This window comes from Epinephelus lanceolatus, chromosome 2 (genome assembly GCF_041903045.1).
Source record: "Epinephelus lanceolatus isolate andai-2023 chromosome 2, ASM4190304v1, whole genome shotgun sequence".
NCBI lineage: Eukaryota > Metazoa > Chordata > Actinopteri > Perciformes > Serranidae > Epinephelus > Epinephelus lanceolatus.
In genome coordinates, this window is record NC_135735.1 from 33,233,271 (window position 1) to 33,257,611 (window position 24,341).

The 24,341-nt window shown below is 40.4% G+C and overlaps 1 protein-coding gene across 3 annotated transcripts in view; it reads left to right on the forward strand.

Moving 5' to 3' along the window:
* The window catches only part of LOC117251962 (talin-2), a 120,145-nt gene that overhangs the window by 62,293 nt on the left and 33,511 nt on the right, over window positions 1-24,341 (forward strand). For all 3 annotated transcript variants that reach the window (XM_078160862.1, XM_078160872.1, XM_078160870.1), the window contains 13 exons: window positions 3,344-3,499; window positions 4,381-4,482; window positions 5,047-5,123; window positions 11,210-11,390; window positions 11,649-11,762; window positions 11,936-12,044; window positions 12,762-12,970; window positions 14,235-14,333; window positions 15,086-15,253; window positions 16,206-16,340; window positions 16,699-16,858; window positions 19,437-19,603; window positions 22,527-22,655. In XM_078160862.1, the coding sequence (XP_078016988.1) occupies window positions 3,344-3,499; window positions 4,381-4,482; window positions 5,047-5,123; window positions 11,210-11,390; window positions 11,649-11,762; window positions 11,936-12,044; window positions 12,762-12,970; window positions 14,235-14,333; window positions 15,086-15,253; window positions 16,206-16,340; window positions 16,699-16,858; window positions 19,437-19,603; window positions 22,527-22,655 (1,806 nt within the window). The remainder of the gene's footprint in view (window positions 1-3,343; window positions 3,500-4,380; window positions 4,483-5,046; window positions 5,124-11,209; window positions 11,391-11,648; window positions 11,763-11,935; window positions 12,045-12,761; window positions 12,971-14,234; window positions 14,334-15,085; window positions 15,254-16,205; window positions 16,341-16,698; window positions 16,859-19,436; window positions 19,604-22,526; window positions 22,656-24,341) is intronic.

Genomic DNA, 24,341 nt, shown 5'->3' on the forward strand with positions numbered 1-24,341 from the left:
AAAAAGTCTTAAATTTTTTTTTGCTGACCTATTTTGATGAACCACCAAACCATTCATTTCCGAAGTATAAAAAAGAAGGAGCCCTTAGATATTTGCATGCCATACATTGTTCCTCTTACATCTTTTACGTCTCCTCTCTGTTTCACTCATTCACCAACACATTCAAATGCACACCGGCAGCACCTTGTCTGCTGGGAGTTGTTCAGCGTGCTTCGAGAAGGAAACCAAATGTTGTCTGTGCAGCCGAGCGTGCCACTAAAGGTTATTTCAGAGCGAGATGGGGAGCAAGTGGAGTGAATGAGGAAGACTAGGAGACATTGCACAGGCAAACCTGGGACACTTACTCTATCAAATAAGTCCAACTGCCAGCGAGATGCCTGCTGAAAACGAGCAATTTGCTGCCAATTTTTTTTTTTTTTTTTTTTTACCCTCACATCATTTGTCGCCAAGAGGACATCCTGCATAAAGTCATGGGAAGCTTCCCTGCTTGCATCGATAAATTGCTTTCCACTTGTCACCTGTTCTGACTTCATCGCCGAGCTCTCGTAGAAAATGAGATCATTTCTGGTAATTGCTCGGAAAAAAAGTCACTGGTGCTGACTCTCTGCCAGGCAGTTCCTGGCTTTTCATCAGTAGCTTTCAGCACCAGAGGATAAGGGTAGAGATGAAGTATAAAAAAAACACAACCCCTCTATTAGATTGGAGCTCACCTCATCAAATCATCATTTGCAGTAGCTCACACATTCCACAGTCCTGCGAGTCCACGCTGTATCTCACCTTTTCTTCTTTCTAAGTGTAAAACACACAGATTTTAAACCACGTCCCACCTCCTGGCCTCGGGTCTGTGTTCCCCTTGATCAGCTTGACATCTTCTCTGCTCACCTTTGTCGTTTCCGTCATCCTCGAGTGTAATCCAGTGGAGCAGAAACATCTTAAAAATAACCCTGGAAAAAATGCAGCCTATAGTCCCTAACCCATAACCTTTGGAGGCCCTGGAGAGTTTACAGACCCTCCAGGACTTTTACACAACTCACCCCTTTGCCCTCACGTCACAGCCCATCACGGTCTGTCCATCTGCTCCCCGACTGCCGCTCCTGAAGAAACGCTTTCTCTGTCCATGCAAGGCAAAGGAAAAGAAGTCAGCTGTTCTGTAAGCTCAGAGAGCGACTGGAGTATGACACTGGAGGCTTAGTGAATACAAGGCGGAGGTTGAGAGTTTTTGACAGGCAGATAAAGACATGATTAAGACATAATGCTTTAATTACTAACTGGGAAAAGTTTTGTGTTTTTTTAAAAGTGGTTAGACAGTTGAATACCCATCTTGGCAGATCAGCGTGACAGCAAAATTAGAGTTTCAAGCTGCCAGGCCTGTGAATTTAAATTTTGTTGCTTGAACAGTTAATCTGCCTTTTACTCTAAATGCCTTTTATTTGGGTAATTCTCTCAGCAGGCAGGGAAATATGAAAATGAAAGACAATGAATTGTTCGCTGAGGGGAATACAATTGACATTTAAAATGGTTTGTATGCATCATGGGGGTTGGCGGCCTGTTGGCTTATTCTACTTTTATTTATACACTGTGGTCCAATAAGAGTGAGTCTTTTGCACAAGTGCCCTGCATACATTAGACAATAAAAATTAGATATAACATGTTGCTATTATAAAACGGTCATGAGCATGGTCACCAGCAGTCAAACTGAGACTACCTGTTGCACTATGGTGGGTAATGATGGTCCTACTACTAATGTGGGCAGTGTTATGAGCACAGAATGGACAAGGCCATTGCCAGAAGTGTAAAGGATTGTGATGAATCATAGTGAATGTTAAAAGGATAAAATCAGCCATCAAAACAGTAATAAATGATGAAATACAAACTATGGATTCAAAACATTATATAAAACTAAAATGTCTCAAAGAAAATTCAAATGAGGATAAATTAATGAGTTGTACTTCATCTAAATGAAGCGAAATGTTTGATGCTTTTTATGCTAAGTTTATATAGAAAACTCCTTGTTGTGAGATCTTGTGAAGAAGTTTGATTTCCTTAAAGGAATCCTCACCACCAAGATGATAATTTGCATATCAGTTACTCAACATGTGTTACGTTTAATCTGTGAAGAAAACTGTTTTTCTCGTATGCCTCCACTGCAAATGAAGAATTTAAAAACTGAGAGAATTCCTGATATATTAAAGCCATGGGGGACCGGGTTTAACAAAAGCAAAACTATATCAAAACATTCATTAACAAACTCCCACGCATCTCTTGCAGTATTATCCAAGTCTCATTTATCCAGTCGTATCATCTGTAGTTCCCAAACACGGCTAAATCCTGACTTAAGGTGAAACTCTTTTCTAAGCCAGACTCCATTGACAAAAACAGTAATTTTACCTCACTGAACACAGGAGCTGCTGGTCTACTGCCACCATGATCATGAGGGTTTTTTTGTATTATTGCGAGACTTTGGTGTTTTAAAAGGTTAGTTCGGGTTCAGCAAAGTCACACATTAACAGAAACAAACTAACTGATCCAGGCAGCAGTAGACCAGCAGCTCCTGTTCAGTGAGGTAAAATTACTGTTTTTGTCAAAGGAGTCTGGCTTTAAAGAGAGCATTGATGAGTTTCTCTCTAAGTTCAGTTTTAAATAGTAAGGTTTGTATGTGTTTGGAAAGTACTAAGCATACAACTACATAAATGAGACTTGGATTATACAGTTTGTAAATGGATGTTTTGACATAGTCGTGCTGTTGTTAACGGCGGCCCCCCTATGACTGCAGTTCATCAAGAATTTTCTCATGTTCTTGGATTCTTTGTTTAGTTGAGACGTGTGAAAAACAAAGTATTTTTTCACAAATTCAGTGCAGCACTGGGTGAGTACTTGATAAACAAATGGTCATTTGGTGGGTGCAGTATTCATTTTAGTGCAGAAGTGATAGAAGAATGAAAAACAGTTTTTTTACACACACAGCAAAGAGTGCACATCTCCTCCAACTGAGAGGAAAAGGACGTTTGTGTTCCAGTGTACAGTGTGCTTTGTTAAACCCAGCCATTGCTAATGTCAGACCACTTTCTAAAACTGTGACTGAAAATAAAATAAGAAATCCAACAAACAAGTTGCTGCCCGACTGTACGAGCAAAACTATCACATTACTAACCAAAGCTTGAGATAATAGGTTGACACCTGTTCAGCATTGGCACCTACTGTAACACCACTTTTGATCTCTGAGTCATCAGCCATTGCCAGATGATGTGTTGTCAGTATTTTCATCCAACAATGGTTGCAAAATTATGTAAGTGTTAGTTTTTTAAAAGTTTTGAAGGATTAAATGCAGTTCATGTTTTTGCAGGAAAAGATGAAGAGTAAGAACAAGCTGGTGCCGCGGCTCTTGGGGATCACCAAAGAGTCTGTGATGAGGGTGGACGAGAAGACCAAAGATGTGGTGCAGGAGTGGCCGCTTACCACCGTGAAGAGGTGGGCAGCGTCACCCAAGAGCTTCACCCTGGTAAGACACACATGCAGAAATCGTATCTCTGAGTGGAGGCTGATCCACCAGGATTTATCACCAGAATTCACAAGGTTTCGGTACTCCTGGCTTTGTTCTCTCATTTTATCTTTTATCATTCAGTCTACACTGAGCATATATATCCCTAGCAGTAAATCAGAAGGACAGGCTCACAGTAAACCCAACTGTTGTCTGCAGTGGCCGTAAAACAATCACCGTAGTGCTCAGTCTGCCTCTCCTTTCACTCCCTCGTACACTTCAGTTATTGAACAGACTCTTTTGTCTTCCCTGTCAATATCTCTCCTTTGTGTCAGCACCCAGAGTCAATGAGCAACATGGATTTAATCTTGCAGATCTCGCAAATGTACTATCTCTGTTAAATTAACAAACTCTCTGTCGTGCTGTTAATTCGGCAGAGTGTTTTGTGGTCTGGGCTATGTGTTTTTGTGACGCAGGGGTTCAGAATGGTTTCAGAGGTATGATTTGTCCTTCTAACATTAAAGGAGTCATACTTTTTGATCTGTTAGAAAATGGATGGGGCCACCCTGCCACCCCGTTGAGTTATAGCGAAAGTGTTCCCATATGAGGTCTGTAGATCTTTGCTAAGAAAAGTCCTCCAGCTCGGTTTCCTACATAAAATCTTCTCCGAGATGCTTCTTGCTTTAATCTGACTCTCTGCGTGTTGCAGCAGTTTGGTGTCACCCAATGCAATGTGTGGTTTTCATCTGACACTAGCTGGCTCCATGGATTCACATTAATCCTCCCAGTAAATCCTCAGCCTGTGTACAGCACAAGCTCTTCAGTGGTTACTTTCCTTACAGTCCAGTGTGAAATGCATGTTAAAGATTAGACTGTGAATGTCTATGTGTATGTGTGTGTAGGACTTTGGGGAGTACCAGGAGAGCTACTACTCGGTGCAGACCACTGAAGGGGAACAGATCTCTCAGCTTATTGCCGGTTACATCGACATCATCCTCAAAAAGGTGAGACATTGATCTCTGGAGACACAGATGAATCATAATCAATCGATAAAGTCTCAGATCTGTTAAAGCTTGACATGCTCAGGCTGCTGTGTTGTACAGCTGTGGTTAAATCAAAAGAAGTACAGGACAGCTGTACATTGTAAGAACTCAAATAATTGTTCCCTGCGTGCATAATACTGTCTCTTCTTTCCTCAGTTAAGAAGGTTGATAGAAATATGTAATTTTTTTGCTTAAACCTTCAAAATACTGAAAGATTTTTCTGCACACCTGTCAAAGGGCAGCACACCTTGAACAAAAACTAGTGCACACTGTTTTGCTTTCTCCTGGTTTCTTTCTCATGCCATTTTACTTTAAGTGGCTTTCATCTGGTCCATTCAGAGCCTAAAAATAGACGTTAAATGTGTCAGTCTCAGACCAATTTCCTACTCTGAATCACTGGGTGAATCTGGGCCCCAGGTTTCCTTTTATGTGACACCAAAGCCAGCATTTAAGATCAGGGTTGCTTTTTTTTTTAATTTAATATTTGTTGATTCAGTATTTGGTGTATTTTTCTCTCCGCTGCAGAAGCAAAGCAAGGACCGCTTTGGATTAGAGGGCGATGAGGAGTCAACCATGCTTGAGGAATCCGTGTCCCCGAAAAAGTATGTAAATTAGTAACTTAAAACCAGTGAAACAGTTTTGACTTTTTCCAGCCATGCAGTGAGCATGACTCAGAGGATATGAGTTGATGGACTCAAAAACTCTTGGATAGATTGCCACGAAATATGGTGCAAACATTTGTGTTCTCCATGTGTTCTGTACTGTAACAACTCAATCTGTCCAGTGTTTGGTTTCATGACCTGCAAAACTTAATGCTACTTTGTGTTTAGTGCAAACCAGCAAATTTTAACATTACATGCTAAACTGAGATAGTAAATGTTATAATTGCAAACATCGCCATTTTAGTAGTGTCATTGTAAGAGTTTTAGCATGCTAATGTTAGCATTTAGATCAAAGCAACACAGTGCCAAAGTATAGCCTCGCAGAGCATCAAGCACGGCCGTAGATTCACAACCTAAGCTTGCTGAAACCAGAGAACGAGCAGGGCTTCTTGTCACTGGAGACAGTTGACGTCTTTCTATTAGCAGGACAATGCTGTAGAAAACATACTTGCATAGAGAAAGCCAGGGTTGAAATCAACTTTGTGTCCCACATCTGTCCCCGGTTTTACTATCAACTGTCCCAGACTTAAAACAGATGTCCCAAATTTAAGTCATAGTTTTCATTTTACATAATAAATATAGTTTTATTACAAACTATGCAATTTAACTTCACTTGATTACACTGACTCACTCTGGCCCATCATGGAAGATCTGCTGGTTGCTTCCTGCACTTATATCTGGGGAAAAGAAAGATATAACCCTGGCCTAGCAGTTTGACCACAGACATTTTCCATTCTTCTTTTAGTCATTGGTTGAGTTAATGTTTCCTGTTCATTTCTAAATGTTTGATTAATGAATGCATCACTGCAAACTGCAGTGCAAAAATGCAAACCTGTTTCTGATATCGGCATACAGCGATGGACGTTGAGTTTCTATTTTCAACAACACTATAACAGCGTCATAGTTGAACAATAAGTTAAATTTGAGTTCATATGTACATCCTTCTTGTCACTATCTCCTTGCTGCTTTTCCCTCCCTAAACCCATCGGTCTCTGTCTCTCACACACACTCACACTGGCTGTCACTGTGGCTTTCATCAGGGGGCTTCCTTGTTTTGCTGCCGCCGCTGATGTTGTTTAGCCACCTAAGCATTTTGATGACCGCAGGGTTTTTGCACGTCACATCTCTCTCTATGATTGATACTGTGTGTGTAAGCGCATGTGAGACGTAGCTTAGAGCCCATGTCACGTTTTTTGAATTTTAACACCTAACAATTAAATTGAGATATATCCCATGGTGCATAAACGTAATAATTTCATTTATACTGTTGTCCCAGACACTGTATCTTTGTATCCCAGGTGCTATTTTTATTGCCCTTGGGACAATGGGACAGCCTTAATTTCGAGCGCTGGAGAAAGCTTTACAAAAGCAAGAAAATGGAAATAAAAAACTGGACAACAAAGTTGTACAAATTAATCCTTTGAGTGTAGTTCCTTTATGATAGTGTTATAGTCCAATAGAAACTGAGGTATGATGATGGTTTGTCCATAAGCTGAAAGCAGCACACAAAGTTATTGCATATTATCCTCTCAAAACACAATATCAGACTGGGTCCTTTTTCAATTTCCTCCTCACCACCGCCCTTGACCACAGCTAACACATCCATCTTCCAGGAACTCATTTCACCACATGAACACCTCCTCAGCCGGACTTTATCCTGAGTGATAATCATTATGTGAGGAAATTTTGCAGCACTGGACAAGCAAAGGCCTTATCTGAACATTTCCTGATTAGATGTGTATTACTTCATTTATCCACGGTGGACTCTCTGTGCGTAACTGAAGCCCCTTTTTCCTGTCCAGCCTCAATTGATATTGCTTTCCTACTTTAAAACTGAGAGAGGATTTACTGCAATTGTTGTATTTTCCTCTCTCTTTTTTTCTTTCATCTGGGCTTGCACGCAAAGCTGAAGGCAGAAGTCTTTAATACTGCAAACACATAGCAAGCCAAACTCTGGAAGGTCTTATCTGAAGAAAAACAAAACAAAGCTTTGTCTTCCAGAAGTACACAGTGGGAAGACTCCGCAGTGTCGGTCTGCTTTGTGTTAGTGGTCCCACTGTCACAAACGAACACAACCACATTTCTTGGTGTTAAATCCCTTTCCTGAACATACTCACGCACAGTCAAGAAGTAAAAACTCTCTTTTTGTCTTCTTTTTACTCAGTTTTTTCTTGATGTTTTTTGCCATTGTTACAGCGTACCTCTGATGTATAACCACAGTGCAGCTTTATTTTACACTTTTATTTGTCTTCTGCTCCATTAGCAAGCTCTTTGGCTGATGGTGTCTTTGTGTTTGCGTCTGTATATCATGTTAGTGTATACATATTGGACTGTGTATTTGCTCTGTTTTTAGTTTGTCAGTTATTTATTGATCTGAATTTGCTTTCGATCACCCTTTTCATGTCTGTATAAGAGAAATGACAAACTCTTAAAGAAAAAAGCTATATGGGCTGTATTTACATGGCTATGTGAAGACTAGAGGAACAACATAGTACTTTTCTTAAACTGAAATGTGCTTTGCTCTCTGTTAAGTATTTCTAAACCAGGCATAGCATGCATGGTGCAAAGGTGGGAGGGAAGGTGCAAACGGATGGGAGTGTCATTCATATGAGGCAGTACAAAGGGAATCGTTGGTATTTTGGTGGAAATGATCTGCCTGATAAGGTCTGATAACTGAGAATAGACATTAAAGAGGACCAGGCCTGCTTCCACTGAAACCTCACTCAGCTATTAAATTAATGATTCTGTCAGTAGAGTGCTGCAGGGATGACATTTATTTGTCAGCCAGCCCAGAACTTAGCATCACCCTGGTTCCAATTGGATTTTTTTTCATTGGATTTTGGATTATTGCACATAATAAGCTGCATGGCAAACTCAAGTTTATGATACACGTTTTGTGTAGCAAGATAATCTTTACAAATATACACCACTTTTATTTTATGTAGTGTATGCAATCACCGGAAGTTAAGCTACCGAACTATAAACGAACTACACCACTGTCTCATGACTTCAACGTCACCACCACAACAAGGCTATAAAGCTGCTCGGCTTGATGACATCTGTAGTCTCATTTAGCCACTTTTAAGACAATTAAAGCTTCAGAATTCACGAGTGGGGTATCTACTGAGTTTTTTTTTATGTTGTTGAACAAAAACCTTTCAAGCTTGTGTTAACCACAGCCCTTACTTCAGGCATCCAACCAATAACACATTCAAAAAACTCATTGACTTCCATGCATGAGAGCCAGGAGTGCTAAAATGCTAACTCATTTCTGGGTTTTAGGACTCATCCGTGCAGCACTCTGTATTGCCCAACAAAGACAAAGAGCAGTAACTAAAGGCATGTAAGCTAAACTGAAACTGATAAATAGAAAATGTGTTACCTCGTTAAACAGATGAATATTTTACACTCCGGTTTAGACAAGGTAAGCTAAGATTTTGCCAGACTACTTTAGCTGTTAGTTCTTGTCTTGGTTTTATTTGAGTTAGCTACTGCCTCATTTATGTGGGATAACACAACTGGATTACTAATGTGTTAGACTGTCAAAACTATTTTACAGTTACAAGAAACAAGTTGGAAAGAGTGGGTTTATTTAGCTGTAGATCAGGCTAATTGTTGCTATGTTAGCAACTAGCTTTAACGGTGTGGTTTAGCTAATTTATGTTAGCTACTGCCTCATTCATGTGGGATAACACAACAGCTGTAGCTAAGGCTAGCCGCTGCTATGTTAGCAGCTAGCTTTATCAGTGTGGTTTAGCTAATTTAAGTTAGTTACTGCCTCATATATGTGGGATAACACAACAGGATTTACTTATTTGTTAGACTATTAAAATACATTTTACAATCACAAGAAACAGGTTGGAAAGTGGGTATGTTTAGCTGTAGCTAAGGTTAGCTGTTGCTATGTTAGCAATTAGCTTTAACAGTGTGGTTTAGCTTATTTAAGTTAGCTACTGCCTCATGTATGTGGGATGACACAACAGGATTACTAATGTGTTAGACTGTCAAAACTATTTTACAGTTACGAGAAACAAGTCGGAAAGAGTGGGTTTATTTAGCTGTAGATAAGGCTAACTGTTGCTATGTCAGCAGCCAGCTTTAACGGTGTGGTTTAGCAAATTTAAGTTAGCTACTGCCTCATTAATGTGGGATAACACAACAGCTGTAGCTAAGGCCAGCTGTTGCCATGTTAGCAGCTAGCTTTAACAGTGTGGTTTAGCTAATTTAAGTAAGCTACTGCCTCATTTATGTGGGATAACACAACAGGATTACTAATGTGAAGACTGTCACAATAAATTTCACAGTTACAAGAAATAGGTTGGAAAGAGTGGGTTTATTTAGCTGTAGCTAAGGCTAGCTGTTGCTATGTTAGCAGCTAGCTTATACAGTGTTGTCTGGCTATTTTAAGTTAGCTACTACCTTATTTATGTGGGACACAAGAGACAGGTAGGAAAGAGTGGGTATGTTTAACCAGAGATATTGGATGAAGCAAGATACCCAACTGTAGGCTTATCCAATGTTAAGAAAATGGTTACTCTTCCTGTCTCCTAAGTGGGCGTGGTTAGCTCTCCCTCCAATCAGAGCCTGTTCTCCCTCAACCCCCACCCCCCCCCTCCCCACCACCGTGTTGAACAGAGGCTCTGTGGATGTCTGTGTATGCGGATCGAGAAGCAGGTGGAATGAAAATACATTCTTCCTATTATTGCAGCCTATTGCTGCACAAAGCTTGGGCATTTTTGATTTATTACTATCGGTAAATAAGTAAGCTAACTGTTTGTAAGCTAACTGTGATTTTAACGCCTGTTTATCAAGATCACAAGATCTCATGAGAACTTGTTTTCTGAGACGAACAGGGCTCAAACAAAGTTAATTTTCTCTTGATCTGTGCGGATGAAAAATGCAGCTTTAGTGTCAGAATGTTGGTAAGATGTGTGGCTTGTGGAAAACGAACCCAATATTTACTTTAGTGACTATAAGGCGAAAGAATTGACCATAAATTGTGATCACGTTCATTTTCCTCATTGATGACAATATATTCAGAGCTGCCGCAGGTCTCCTACGGGGGCGTGGCGCTGACATCACTGAATCAGGAAGTGAGCTGAGTGGGGTATCTGGCTTCATCCAATATCTCTGGTTTAACCGTAGCTAAGGCTAGCTGTTGCTATGTTAGCAGCTAGCTTCAACAGTGTAGTTTAGTTCAGTTTTGTAGTTTTGCAAACTGTACATGCTATTTTTTTTTTCTCTAAAATTACAGATTTCCATGGCATATTGACATTTTACATTGTAAAACACATATGGTTCTAACTCATTATTTGACCTCATATTTAGTTTCTGCATTTGGGCTTTGTAGGGCAGAACAGCTTCTTACTGGGTGACATGCACAATTGTAAATTTAATTTTTAGAATCTTCGCCATCTGTCTCTGGTTAAATGTAAATACCTCACCCCACAAATCTGCAGCCACTCGGCATCCAGACAACTATTTCATTTTCCTACTTGGAGAACATTTGGTGCACTTTCATCATCATGCTCCAACATGATTGGCACAGCTTTTTTAAAGCTGTGAGACAAGTAATTTGAGTGGCTGAAAGGGATAATAATTAATCACCACTCCCCCTGATTTATTTTTCACCTCACTCCCTTTGGTGATAAATGCCAGTGAGCCTATATGAATAAAATTAGCAGGTGTGCTTGGAAAGCCTTCATTCTCTGTGCTGGTCACTGCGCAATTTAAATGGATCCCTGCGAGTCTCAGGCTTTATCAACCAAGCACACATTAACTGCGATTTTCTCAGCTTGAGCTGTAAACTTCAATGACGGCGTGATCTGAATCTAAATTAGTATAAATTAATGTAACTTGCCAGATTGACTCTCTAAAAGAGAATGTTTGAATTGTTTTTATTCTGAATGTACCATTCTACTTTGACTTGAGAGGACTTCATTTGAAAATCATGGTATTTTAAAGACGAGTGATTATCCCATAACATTTCTAAATGTTGCACTAATTTCCTGTTTGTGTGCCTGCAGGTCCACCATCCTTCAGCAGCAGTTTAATCGTGTGGGCCGGGCGGAGCATGGCTCAGTGGCATTGCCGGGGGTGATCCGCTCCGGCTCCATTGGCACAGAGTCGCTCAGCATGGGCACCATGCCATCTGCTCAACAGCAGATCACAATGGGTCAGATGCACCGTGGACACATGCCACCGCTTGTAAGAACAGTAAAATGGCTCTCAGTATGATGTTTGTGTAGTTTCTATTCACTGATGAAGTCCTGTTAAAGGAGCCACTAACACAAGAGTTTGTTTTGAGCTGATCCAATAGACAGTATTGTCATCTTTTTCCTTCCTACACAGAATAAAAATTAGTTTCAAAGGGGCCAATCATCTTCCCTTTGTAAGCTCTCTTAAAATATCCCTCTAGACTGCATTCTGTGTGAAATTAACCTGTTTGTCTTTCTGTATGCATAGAGTTCAGCACAGCAGGCTCTGATGGGAACAATCAACACCAGTATGCAAGCTGTGCAGAAGGCCCAGATTGACCTAGGAGAAGTCGACAACCTGCCACCACTGGGACAGGACATGGTATGAAACCCTCACACACTATATACATATATTTAAATGCATGCTTTCAGTGAAAATCATAGTCATACAGGGTTATAAATAATAGTGCTGTCTGCAGCATAACAGCCATGTTTAGGTGCATTTTATACATGCAAAGTACTGACTTTTGGTGTGGTTTCCCTGTGTGTGCGTAGGCGTCCAAGGTGTGGGTCCAGAACAAGATGGATGAGTCAAAACACGAGATCCACTCCCAGGTCGACGCCATCACTGCAGGAACAGCCTCCGTTGTCAACCTCACAGCTGGTCAGTGGCACCAGCATGACTCAGCAGATTGTGTATTGTTAATTAGATATCAAGGCCTGGATTTACAGCAATTCACTGCAAATGAAACAAGCAATGTTGCACAGCCTTTGTGGGATTGATCTAAAGCTTTTCAGGAATGCTTAATGAAACCAGCCAAAGTGTTAAGTTGTGCCCACAGTTTAAGAAGTGCATTTTAGGAGTTTTTCTGTAGAGTTAAAATTATATGGCCAATTAGTGACTTTAAAGCAGATACTTTACGTCAGTCTGGTGTTCGTTAACATCACCGTAGAGCCCGTATGAAGTGTAATACTTCCCCCATATCCTGCTGTGGTTTGGTTAATATGGACTGGTGAAGGTGTCTTTTGACTTTTTGCCATTCTGAGCCATTCCAAGTATAAATCGGTTGTTTTTTGTTTTATCTGTGCTTTGGAGTGATAAGAATTTACCTATAATTTCTGTACTTTTTTCATCTTATTTTCCTTTTCTGACTGATGTGTTTATGCAGTCTCTAATCTCAGTTAAAGGAAAACATTTTTGTCTCTTGGTTGAATGGTGAGGCTGTTTACAAGAGTCTGTGAATCTTAAGAAGACACACCGGAGTGCAGTGGCATTTTTCTCTGTTTGGGTTTGGATAAGCTTTGTTTTATTCACTTCACTTCTCGAAGACTCTATTTATCTGATGGCCTTTATTATTCTGTCCTCTCTCACTATACTCAGGCGATCCAACTGACACGGACTACACCGCCGTGGGCTGCGCCATCACCACCATCTCCTCCAACCTGACAGAAATGTCAAAGGGTGTGAAGCTGCTGGCTGCACTGATGGAAGATGACGTGGGCGGAGGTAATGACCTGATGAGGGCCGCCAGGACACTGGCAGGGGCCGTGTCTGACCTGCTGAAGGCCGTGGAGCCGGCTTCTGGAGAGGTGAGCGAAGGAAGCCCCCACCCTGAGATAATGATAGTATATCTTTATACTGTACATTTTAGTATCATAACAACATTTCTTGTCTTCATTTTGCTTTTAAAACCAGCTGTTTAGGATAGTCTTCCCTTCTTTCCCTTCCCTCTGTTTATCTGACATGTTAAAGGTGGCGGATGTACTTTGCTTTAAAGTTGAAGTTTAGTGTGGCAAATAAAGCCTGAAGGACATAATGGGAGATATTAGTGTAGAAATAGAATTGTAAAAGGAAGACAAAAAATTACACGCCATATTGAGCCCAAACCAAATGGAGAGTGAGGGCACACGAATAGAGAGCGTGGATAAAAAGAGACAGAAAATGGAGACTAATGTGTTAAAGTGAAGCCTGATGCTGGATTTGAGCCCATGAAGCAAGCAAACTTTTCACCATTTGTGTTACTTGTAATGCCAGATTTTTTGTGTGTATTTGGTTGTCTACACAAAGTTTTTTTATATCCAAATTGACAATCTAAAAAGTTAATCAAATCTGTCATGGAGTACCTCTGCTCTGAGACAATGTATGATCTCTTTATAATACAGTTTCTCTCCTGCTCCTCCAAACTACACCTGATTATATTAACATCCTCCACTGCTGTCTGGCGTCAGCTAACTGAATTGTCCGTGTTGGTCTTAATAAAGACCTCAGGCTGAGGCTGAATGTCAGTTTGTGCCTTTATGGAAATAGAACTTGCTTAAAATCTCTGCAAAGGACACTTAATAGGACTGTAATGTTCTCACTGATGTCTTTTAAGAGTTTGTTGTTGTTTTGTTGTGGAAGTATCATTCAGAGGTTAATGTACTGTACAGTTGTAGGTTGGCAATCTGCATAATGTACAGGTCTATTTAGCTGTGGGGCAATCTGAGCTATATGCACTTGTGCATTATGCATGCAAGTAGTTGGGAAGATAACTGGAATCCTGGAGGGTAGTAAGACAAAGAGATGTGGGCTCTTTGTTAGAGTTAACTTTGTCTTGGTGTAGAAATGTGATAATTGTTTTGTTAAAACTGATAACATGTGAGGCACTGTGCAGTGTGCAGTACTCAAATGGCACTTATGTTTTTTAGATGCAGCATACAGCACAGTAAAACACATTACAGGTTACTTAGAAGCCATATTTCAAGATGCAAGATGATGCAGTTTCCAACCAGGCGTCCAAATGCAGTTTCACATCCCGATGGTTTTCTGTGTGTGTCTTTGCGTGTGTGTGTGTATATGTGTGTGCGCATGCAGCCCAGACAGACTGTGCTGACAGCAGCAGGCAGCATCGGCCAGGCCAGTGGAGACCTCCTGCGCCAGATTGGAGAGAACGAGACAGACGAGAGGTTCCAGGTAACACTGCACCCCGTCCATTTATCATCGTCATCGCCGCCGTCTGTGTAATATTCAAAGAAAACTCAGTCCACAGGAACTCAAGTTAATCAAAAACAGATTCTAGCCAGGGGACTATAGAGGGGATATTTTCGTTCTCCAGCAAGATGGTTTTGTTTGAATCCAATGCTAGCTGTTTAACTTGTGTATTTCTTTCCTGTGGCTCACACTTGGGTGACTCACGACTGTTATGATTATACAATGTTTGCCCAGGCTGCACATACACTAGATCATATCAGCGCAACTTTTCTTACACCCTGCCTGTTGTCACACACAGGAGTGTGTTCCAGTGTTTTAAATTAATTCAGTAATTATGAGTTGTACATGTGTGCAGTGGGTGAATGTGTGTTTTTTTTTTTAATTAGACTGTTGATGCTGCTGTTTAATGAGTTTACACAGTCAATTATATATTATACAAAAGCAAACACCACTGCTTTCCCGGTTAAAAAATGAAATGAGATGGCAGCTAGATGTGCTATTTCTGTGAATAGTTTCTTAGCTCCATGATCTCCTCTCTTTTAGTGCAATTACACACAACTCTAGATATAATCTTGTGACACAGAGCTATAACTAATTATGATTTAATGTTTTCTGCATCTAAATGCCATTGCCACAGCAATTTTCATCTGTTAATGAGAATGACATGGATACGTCAGAGGAGACACTGTGCAGGTATGAGATTTTTTTTTTTATCTTTTCCACCGTTGTTGCAGGACATCCTGATGAATCTGGCCAAAGCGGTGGCCAACGCCGCAGCCATGTTGGTCCTGAAAGCCAAGAATGTGGCCCAGGTTGCAGAGGACACCGTGCTTCAGAACCGGGTCATTGCTGCCGCCACCCAGTGTGCCCTGTCCACCTCTCAGCTGGTGGCTTGTGCCAAGGTACAATAATATGCTTGAGACTCTTATTTCATGCTCGGTAGCATGAAATGTTAGACTCACTCTGCTAAATGACTCCAGTCATATCAGTATTTGTATAATATGCACTCAATTCCCAAAAAGCAAATTCAGTGGATATTATGCAAATACTTGGAAGTGATGCACTGGCGGTGTGATGTGTTCCCATTTATTATGTCAGATCTGTCTCGGATTTGAATATTACACTTGCATAGTGGCTTACGGATGTCTTTTGGGGAAGCTATTGTTAAATCTATTTGGTTGAGTGCACGAGATAACTCCTCATTTGCTGTTTCATCTTCTCTCATAAGGAGACTGTGCAGTGCGGTTTGATAAATAGAGGTTCCTCATACACTTAAAAAAACCCTCCAATTTATCTGCAGCTAAAAAAATGAAAATGTGTTTTTTTGGAGAGTGAATATATCAGGATGCACTAAGGCACTGTTAAATACCCTGCGCCCGCATCGTGTTTGCACATCTTTAATTGTACAACCCACATGCCTCTAATTAGTTTAAATGCCCTCCTGGCTCCCAATCAGAATAGTTGCATTTACTAAACAAATCCTCACCTCTCTGCGTGGCAATGTGATGAGAACCATCTGCTGAATCCCTTTCAAATAATTTTTCCCCTCTCCTTTTTTTCCTGTTTCCTTTGTAGTCTGTGAAATGTGATTTGTGATTTAATGATGTAAAGACTGTTACGGAAATGGGTTTATCCCAATTTAAAATGTGTTTGCTGTGTGTGTTTGAGTCACATTAGGGAGGTAAGATGGAGATTACTTTGGGCAAGATTTTTATTTTACCATTTAGACATTTAAACTGGAGAAAGATGTCTGATCTTTCGTACCATGTGATGCTATTGTTTCTCTCTTTTTCACACTGGAGATTGATTAGATTTTTTTTTATGTTCCTTCCTCCTTCACTATTGTTTTCGTAGGTGGTGAGTCCCACCATCAGTTCACCGGTTTGTCAGGAGCAGTTAATTGAAGCCGGAAAGCTGGTAGATCGCTCGGTGGAAAGCTGTGTCCAGGCCTGCCTCTCAGCAACAGAAGATGGCGAGCTCCTTAAGCAGGTCAGCTTGATTAATGTCTAGACCAATGGTGCCCTCAACTCTACTGTTCCATGTATCTTTTCTGTTTTGTCTCATCACACAACAAGATATATTACAAGTTTGACCCAGAAAGTACTAATTAGCAGCAAATGAGTTGACCGGTTTCCTAGAATACTGATTCTCAAGCTTTTTTTTTTTTTCATTTAAACCACACAGGAAGTTTTTCATTCAGGGTATTCAGCTTGTGTACTAACCTCCAGCTTAAGAAGCAATGAAGATAATTAGTCCAGTATGTTTCTCCTCAGCCTGATGGAAACAGAATAATGCAGCTTAAGAAACACAGCACTAACCTTAATGATGTGCATCTCCCGTGTTGAAGGTGAGCGCAGCAGCCAGCGTGGTGAGTCAGGCTCTGGGAGATCTCCTGCAGCATGTTCGTCAGTACACCTCAAGAGGTGAGCCTATCGGGCGCTACGACCAGGCCACAGACACCATCATGACCGTCACAGAGAGTATCTTCAGCTCAATGGGAGACGCAGGTGAGTCCAAAAGAGGATATTTGTTGGAGATAAAAAGCTGAGTTAATGAAGGAATCATACTTGTGCATCCACATCCAGCCATTTTGGGGACTTTTTCCAGCATGGTAAATATTATAAAATACAGATATATGTTAAAATAAATGCACTTTTTTGTGAACAAGTAGTTATGTACAGCGGTTGGGTTAAGGAAGAGATGGATTTATTGCCCTTTAGCTGAAACTTTATTTGTGATTTAAGAAGAACTCCTGGTTTAAGCAGTCATTAGTAGTAAAGTGCAACTCCACAGCCTGCTACACTGATCTAGGGATGGTGATGTCGTTCTTTGTTTGGTCAAGACTGAAATATCTTCACAACTGTTGGATGGATTGCCATAAAATACTTCACTGGCATTCATTGTGCCCAGAGGATACATTCTGACCTCTCCTGTAGCGCTACCATGAGGCTGACATCTTTAGTTAAGAGTCTTATAGGACGGATTGCCATGAAATTTCCTGCAGATTTTCATGTCCCCCTCAGTATAAATGATCACTCTGGCAAACCCTTATCCTTGTCATCTGGAGCCATCATCAGCTCCAGCATCATCAAGATTAATTTGTCCAATACTTGATGAAATATCTGCAGAACTAATGACATGTCCATGATCCTCAGCTTGGTGTTCATACTATTTAGAAAGTATCGGCTGATTTGGCGAACATAGTTAACATTATACCTGCTAAACACCAGCATGTTAGCGTCATTGTGAGCATGTCAGCATGCCGATGTCAGTGTGCACAAGAACAGCCCACAGAGCCATTAAGCATGGCTGTAGACTCTTAACCTTGTTAATACAAGTGTCGTCTGCAAAGAAAGAAATAGGCGAAAGACAATAAAATAGCTTTTATAGGGTTATTGATACATTTGGGTAGAAGTAAAAGCCAAGAAGCTATGAACAATGTGTGCAAGGTAGCTGATGGTTTGCAAGCAGAGCTCAGAGTTGGATGATTGCAGTGTTTTTATGCTTAATATCACACAAGCTGTCTTGTTTTGAATTTTATTTGGCCACACTGGTGGCAGATGGGTGCATTTCACACATTGTGAGACCTGACAAAATAGTCCAAAATCTGCCTGGTACCAACCCCAAAACCAGCGTCCCATGTCATGCTACTCAGTGCAACCCATCATAGAGTTTCCATATGATTGCAGCACATTTTGGCTCCTGTCATGTGCTGAACTTCCGTCGTGTGGAAAATGTGGATGCATTTCTCAGCCAAATATCTTGTTTTTAAACAACTGATGAAAAAGCACATCAACTGTACAGAATCTAAGCTTCAAAAGTTGCTTTCCACAGCAAGTCTGCTTTCTGAGTGGATGTCTCTGTATCAGTTCGTGCTTCATCCCATCTTCTCCTCAGAGAGACTGGCGTGATGGTGGGTTTGAATGGACTGCTGTCAGCCCCGTCAAAGCCACAGAGAAAAGCTGACAGCGATGTTAGCAAATCTGACAGCAGAGAAAAAGAAGACAGATAGAAAGAGATTCGCAGAGAATGTCCCGGGCCGGCGGTCAGCTTAGCAGAATTGATTGGCTTGATAGACAAGTAGAATTTCTGTTTGCTCTGCTGAGGCTTGAAAAAACGCAGCTAGTTGGAGAATACCACCTTTGAACCGGTGTCAAATATGTCAGGTTGTGTCACACCTGGAGAAAAACACAGAGCGAATCCTTCTTAGTGGAGTGTTGGCAGACAACTGATGCATTCACATGAGTTATCGCCAGATAGCTGGTTTGGTGTGCCGGGTCTGCTTTGACAGAGAGAATATAGACAACAATCCTTTTCTTATCCCTTTAGTCGTACCTTGTTAGTCTGATTCTAAGAATATTTTCAGAGGGAATTGAAAACACCAGGGCTGGTGGAACAGTTGCATCTAATTGTGTCTTCACAAGTCACCTACAGGTGTTAAAACAGTTTGCTCATGTGATCAGGGAGCACAGTACAACTGTACAAAAAAATCAGCCACACTGAGCTGAAAGATGTGTGTTTCTTTCATTTCTTGTTTTCTCCCACCGATGCTTTTTATGGTGCTGACATTGGAACTTTCTGTTTTTAAAGCTCACTATTGTTTACAACTTCAAACAGTCACAATAAGAGTAACTCACCATCAGTCATTTTAACAAGTAAGCTTCAGATTTCGCTTACTGATACAAAATGAAATGGTGTCAAATTAAAAATCTGTGTAGCTTGTTGAAATATTTATCTGCTTCACAGAGATTTGCCAGCATTACATCATTATCCTAAACATGCAACATTATCCCCAAAGCACAAGAAAGCAGACATCAGGCAAAGTTTGATTATTATTGCAAGTGGTGGGAAAAAAATGAAGATTTTATTTTAATCCAAATGGTTCATGCCAGTAAACTCAGAAAGATTTCCAGCTGAAGCACAGAGCTATGCAGCTGAATTGAAACAACGTTATTGTGTTAACATGGCCAACTCTCATTAGTATGACTCATCCATTAATCCACTTCTCTCTCATTTTTCCTCATCTCTCTCTCTCTCCCCTTCCCCTCGCTTCCACGTTACCTCTGTACCGTTGTCACGCCTCAGGAGAGATGGTTCGTCAGGCTCGTGTTTTGGCTCAGGCCACCTCTGACCTGGTGAACGCCATGAGGTCTGACGCAGAGGCCGAGGTGGACGTTGACAATTCAAAGAAGTTGCTGGCAGCAGCTAAATTGCTGGCTGATGCTACTGCAAGGATGGTGGAGGCAGCAAAGGTAAGCAGCTTGTGAGACAGGAAGCTGAGATTTCTGTTCTCGTAATTTTGCATTTATATCTCAACTTAAGTCAACAAAAAGCTGAACTGAGGAGCTTCCGTAAAACAAGCTTTATTCTATTCACGGAAAGAAATCTTTTGGGTTAATCTTTTTGGGGAAATGTTTCGGTTTTAATCACAGTAGTGATACTTTTTAAGATCAGATACAGGGCTGGGTTTTATTCCCTTGTCCGTACAGGCTGACCTTTTCAATGATAGCCAGAGGTAATAGAAGCTGGGCTGGATGCCACAAGAACAAGAGTGTGTGCGTGCTTGTGTGTATGTGGAAAAAGAAAAAGATTAAGGATGATGGTTTTGGGAAGAGACTTTCCTTTGATTTGTTGGTTAGATGTGATTTTGATTAATAAAAGATGACCCTTTCAAATTGTCTTCTGTAAAAAATCTTTAATTTGGAAACACCCAAACCCCAGGGTGTGTTCCTGGAAAAGGTTTTACAGTGTATTTTTTTTCAGTGGCTCTGGATGGTAGAGTCAAAATCTGCCCATGTGGTCATGTTGGTCCACAGCTAATGAATTAGTGACTGTCTTTATGGGTTTGCAGAATTTTTATATTATAATTAGATTTGTTTGAATGTAGAGATCTTGTGAATTAGGAAATATGTTTTCATCTCAGTTAAAACACCTTGTGTACTTGAATTATTCCAGTCATGGTTTCCACAGATCCTTCAAAAGTCCTAAAAGACATTGAATTGATTAATGTAAAAATAAAGCCAAAATTTGTATTAAATTGTAATGTTGCATTGTAAAATCTCAAATAATTGGTCAAATCTATCATTTTTATATTTTACTGTTTTTTTTTTTAAATTGTAAAATTGGTCTTAAATTTTATTCTAAAGTTTATTAAAAAAATCTTGAATGTCTTAAATCTAACTTGCTTAAAGCTGTAGGGACCCTGATTTGATTATTTACTCTCTACATAACAGCAGCAGGGTGTGTCTTAGATATCCCTTTCAGACCTCAATAAAATGTGCTTGCTTTAAGTGTGAATGGGTCAACACAAAAATTTGAGCTTTGCAGCACTCCCAACCTGTGTTAAGTGCCGCTCTGATGCTCTTTGGTTTAGTTTTTTCTCTTGAACATGAACTTTTGCATTAATCCTATTAAAAATGACCCAATAAAAAGTCCATTGCTTTGCTGGCACTATGCACCATTTTGAAAATCCAGTTCAAACATGGTAGTGGACAATTTTAATCAACTAGAAATGAAACAATCCTGCGTAGTACATTATCCACCCTGGCCTCATTCTTTGGTTTAATTGCAAGTTTTTTTGGAAGTGCAGTGAACAGCAAGGGCCAGGAATTAGCCTAAGACACCAGAGCACAAAATGAATAATCAAATACAAAATGATAGGGTTGAAATATCATAATCCTCACAGTGTTTAAATTTACCATCCAGTTCTTCTCACACCTTAACTTTTCAGCGTAACATGATTAAGAATAAGAGGACGTCAAACTCTTTCTTCCCAGACTGCTGAAGGGCAGGCTTAGATTTACTCATCCCATCTTCCTCTATCCAAACTATTTATCTGCTATCTTTCTCCATCAGTCTCATTATCTGTCGGCAGAATCACACACTGATATTAATAACCCTCCACTTCCACCATGATAATTAAATTTTGCCCTCCGGCTGGTTTGATGGTCGAGCTTGATGCCAGAGTTATCACCGTCACAGCTGTACATTTATCTGTGTCAATGGAGGATGAGACCTCAGCCTGCTGTTGCCTTGGTAACTGATTGATTGAGCTTGTGCAGTTTAGTTTTTGGACTGTTTGTTTTACAGCTGACTGTGTTTATGCTTGTTTTTTGTACAGCCTATGTCAGGTGATGATTTGCTTCAGCAAGACGCTTATTATACATTGTATCGCTGTAGAACAGACCTTGCTTTTTGAAGGCTGGTTCCCCATTATAAATTCCTGCATGTGATATCTCATTACTTCCTCTGGAAATCAGCACTTTTTAATAATTATGCAAATTGGCGGTTAAATTTAAATGGTGTCAGCAGTTGCCAACAGGCACATGACAGCTGCAAACACTGATTTGAAGCCGGTCACTTGCGTCATTTTACTGTAATTAATGCAAAGAGTCAAATGTTGAAAACATTTTAAACCTGTGAAATTACTCTAAATTAACATCATAAAACCTTTTCCTGTTTGTACAATAGTATATCGTGTCCATAGTGATATCTGTGTCTATGGTGTCTGTCAGTAGCATCTGTGCAGTTGAACATTACCTTAATGACACAGGTTTTCTGTAGCACACACACTTGCTTCTCTGTGTAGCTGCGGGTCAAGATACAGAGTTCCCGATTAATTAACCTAACGGCAGCAGGCTCAGCTTTCTCTGCAACAGCAGGAGACACGGAAGTGCCGAGTGACATTAGCCTCCACAGAACCCAGTTAACGTTCTCTGCTGGTTTCACAAACAGGAAGATAAAAAGAGCTGCTTCTTAGTATGAATAAACAGCATCTCTTGACATTTAGCCAATGTAGAAGTGGTGAAGACGAGCTGCAGCTGACTTTGAGTGCAGTCATTTGAATCTGCGTCATTTTCAAAGGTCTGACTACGCATAGTGGATATTCCAAGATGACATGTACGCGCTGATGGCAGTGGCGTGGGTGTGTCTCTGTAGGTGTTTGTGATGTGTTGAGTGCTAGCATGTCATTCAGGAATGATGATGTTTTTTCCAAAAATGAGTAGTACAACAGAAAACCATCTTTTTAAAGATTGTAGAAAGTCAGGAACAGATCATTCAGCCCTTATTGTTTATGTCGTTTCATCTTTTCACCAGCTGTTTTCCCATCCTGCTCACCTGTCATGTATTTGCTGATCTGTGTGTGTGTGTGTGTGTGTGTGTGTGTGTTCTCAGGGTGCAGCGGCATACCCAGAGAATGAGGACCAGCAGCAAAGACTGAGGGAGGCTGCGGAGGGTCTGCGTGTGGCCACCAACGCTGCTGCTCAGAATGCCATCAAGAAGAAACTCATTAACAGGCTGGAGGTCAGTGATACCGGCTTAAAATTTATCGCACTTTGCCCCAAGAAATGTGGCTACTTCAGGAGGAGGAATCTGAAAATATTTACACTAAAACATGACATGAACATGAAGACAGATCCTAAATGTCACCATCTCTATTTCCACAAATATTAAGATGACACCTCACCATCTATTAGTACAAGTTCAGGATCAGCGAGTGTTGGATGTCTTTTCACCATTAAAGGGTAACTTCATTATTTTTTAACCTGGACCCTTATTTCCCATGTTTTTGTGTCCAAGCAACTAATGGGAACTACAATTTTTGCAACTGGTCCAGTATGAGGCATAGCGCTGGTAGCAGCAGCAGCAGCTGGTGGGTTTAGCGACAGCATGTCAGGGCTGTTTCAGGTTAAATAAAAAACATCTTACTCTTTGACAAAAAGGTTTATCTCTGTAGGGTCCTCTCCACGATGGTGTCAGACACTTAACATAACAATCTGAGCTCATCTGTGTCAAAAGCAAGTACTTTTAGTGGACATAAATGGATGGACGAACATGCCAAAATGTTTCATTGCAGTCTGTTTTGTTCCTGCTGGCTGCAGCAATCTCACTCAATACTGGACCAATTTAAAAAATTGTTGTCTCCATTATTCATTTAGACACAAAATCATGAGAAAATAGGGTAAAGGGTTGAAAAATAACAATATTACCTTTTAAATGTCAGGGTTATTACAGGGATATAGGTTTGCTGTTACTCTTTTTAAATGGTCATCTATCATAAAATTTGATTTAAAGAGCCTAATTTGCCTCAGGGTTATTTAACTCACGTCTCAATTTCACTTCAAACTAAAATATTCAGCTCATTAATAAAGTTTATGAATTTCACAGCATTTGTTTACTTGCTTCACTTTTTTAATCACTTTCTTTTTACTGATACATACACAGATGAACAGAGACAACTGATAGCTGATTACACTTGACTGTTTAACCCTTCCCCCAACTAACATTAGAGTAATACCCACACAAACAGAGCAACTTTATTTTGATAGAAGATCCTTTAAAAAAAGATATCAAATACTTCCATTTAAGTTGTGTTTGGACTTGCATCACTGACTCTTGCTGATGATAGTTACAGGTAAGAATGTCCAAAAAGCTCCGGAGCCAGTGAATACTTAAGATATCATGGGGAGGTTTCCAATGCTGGACTAAAATCTTCTTAGCTGCAGTCAGGCCTGCCAGCCAGCCTTTGCATGTTCTGTCCCCAAGGGAACGGTGGGAATTATCATTTAGAAGATGTACAGCGGATCCATTGGTAATTGAATCCCTGTTAGTTCTGCAATGGTACTTATAACCTACCCCTAAAAACCCTAAACTCCTGGACATTTCCATACAACATGTATAAAAGAACCAATGGTGCCATGCAATGAACAGTAAGGGTCAGGTACCAGTCCCATTTGATCTCTTGTTTTTGACGTTAGATACACTCTATGACAAAATTTCAAATGTATATGCTAGTGATTGGTGGTGATTTTAGTTTCTTAAAGCACCAGCATCATTGTCCGAAATTGCATCCCAGTTTAAACCTTGTCCCAATTCAGACATATCCCTATGCCACGCTTTCATTCCTGATGTAGGCATATATTTTTGTGAAATTAATTTATCATAGGTATGACACTAACCATCTTGAAAGATTTTGTATCCAACTTAGAA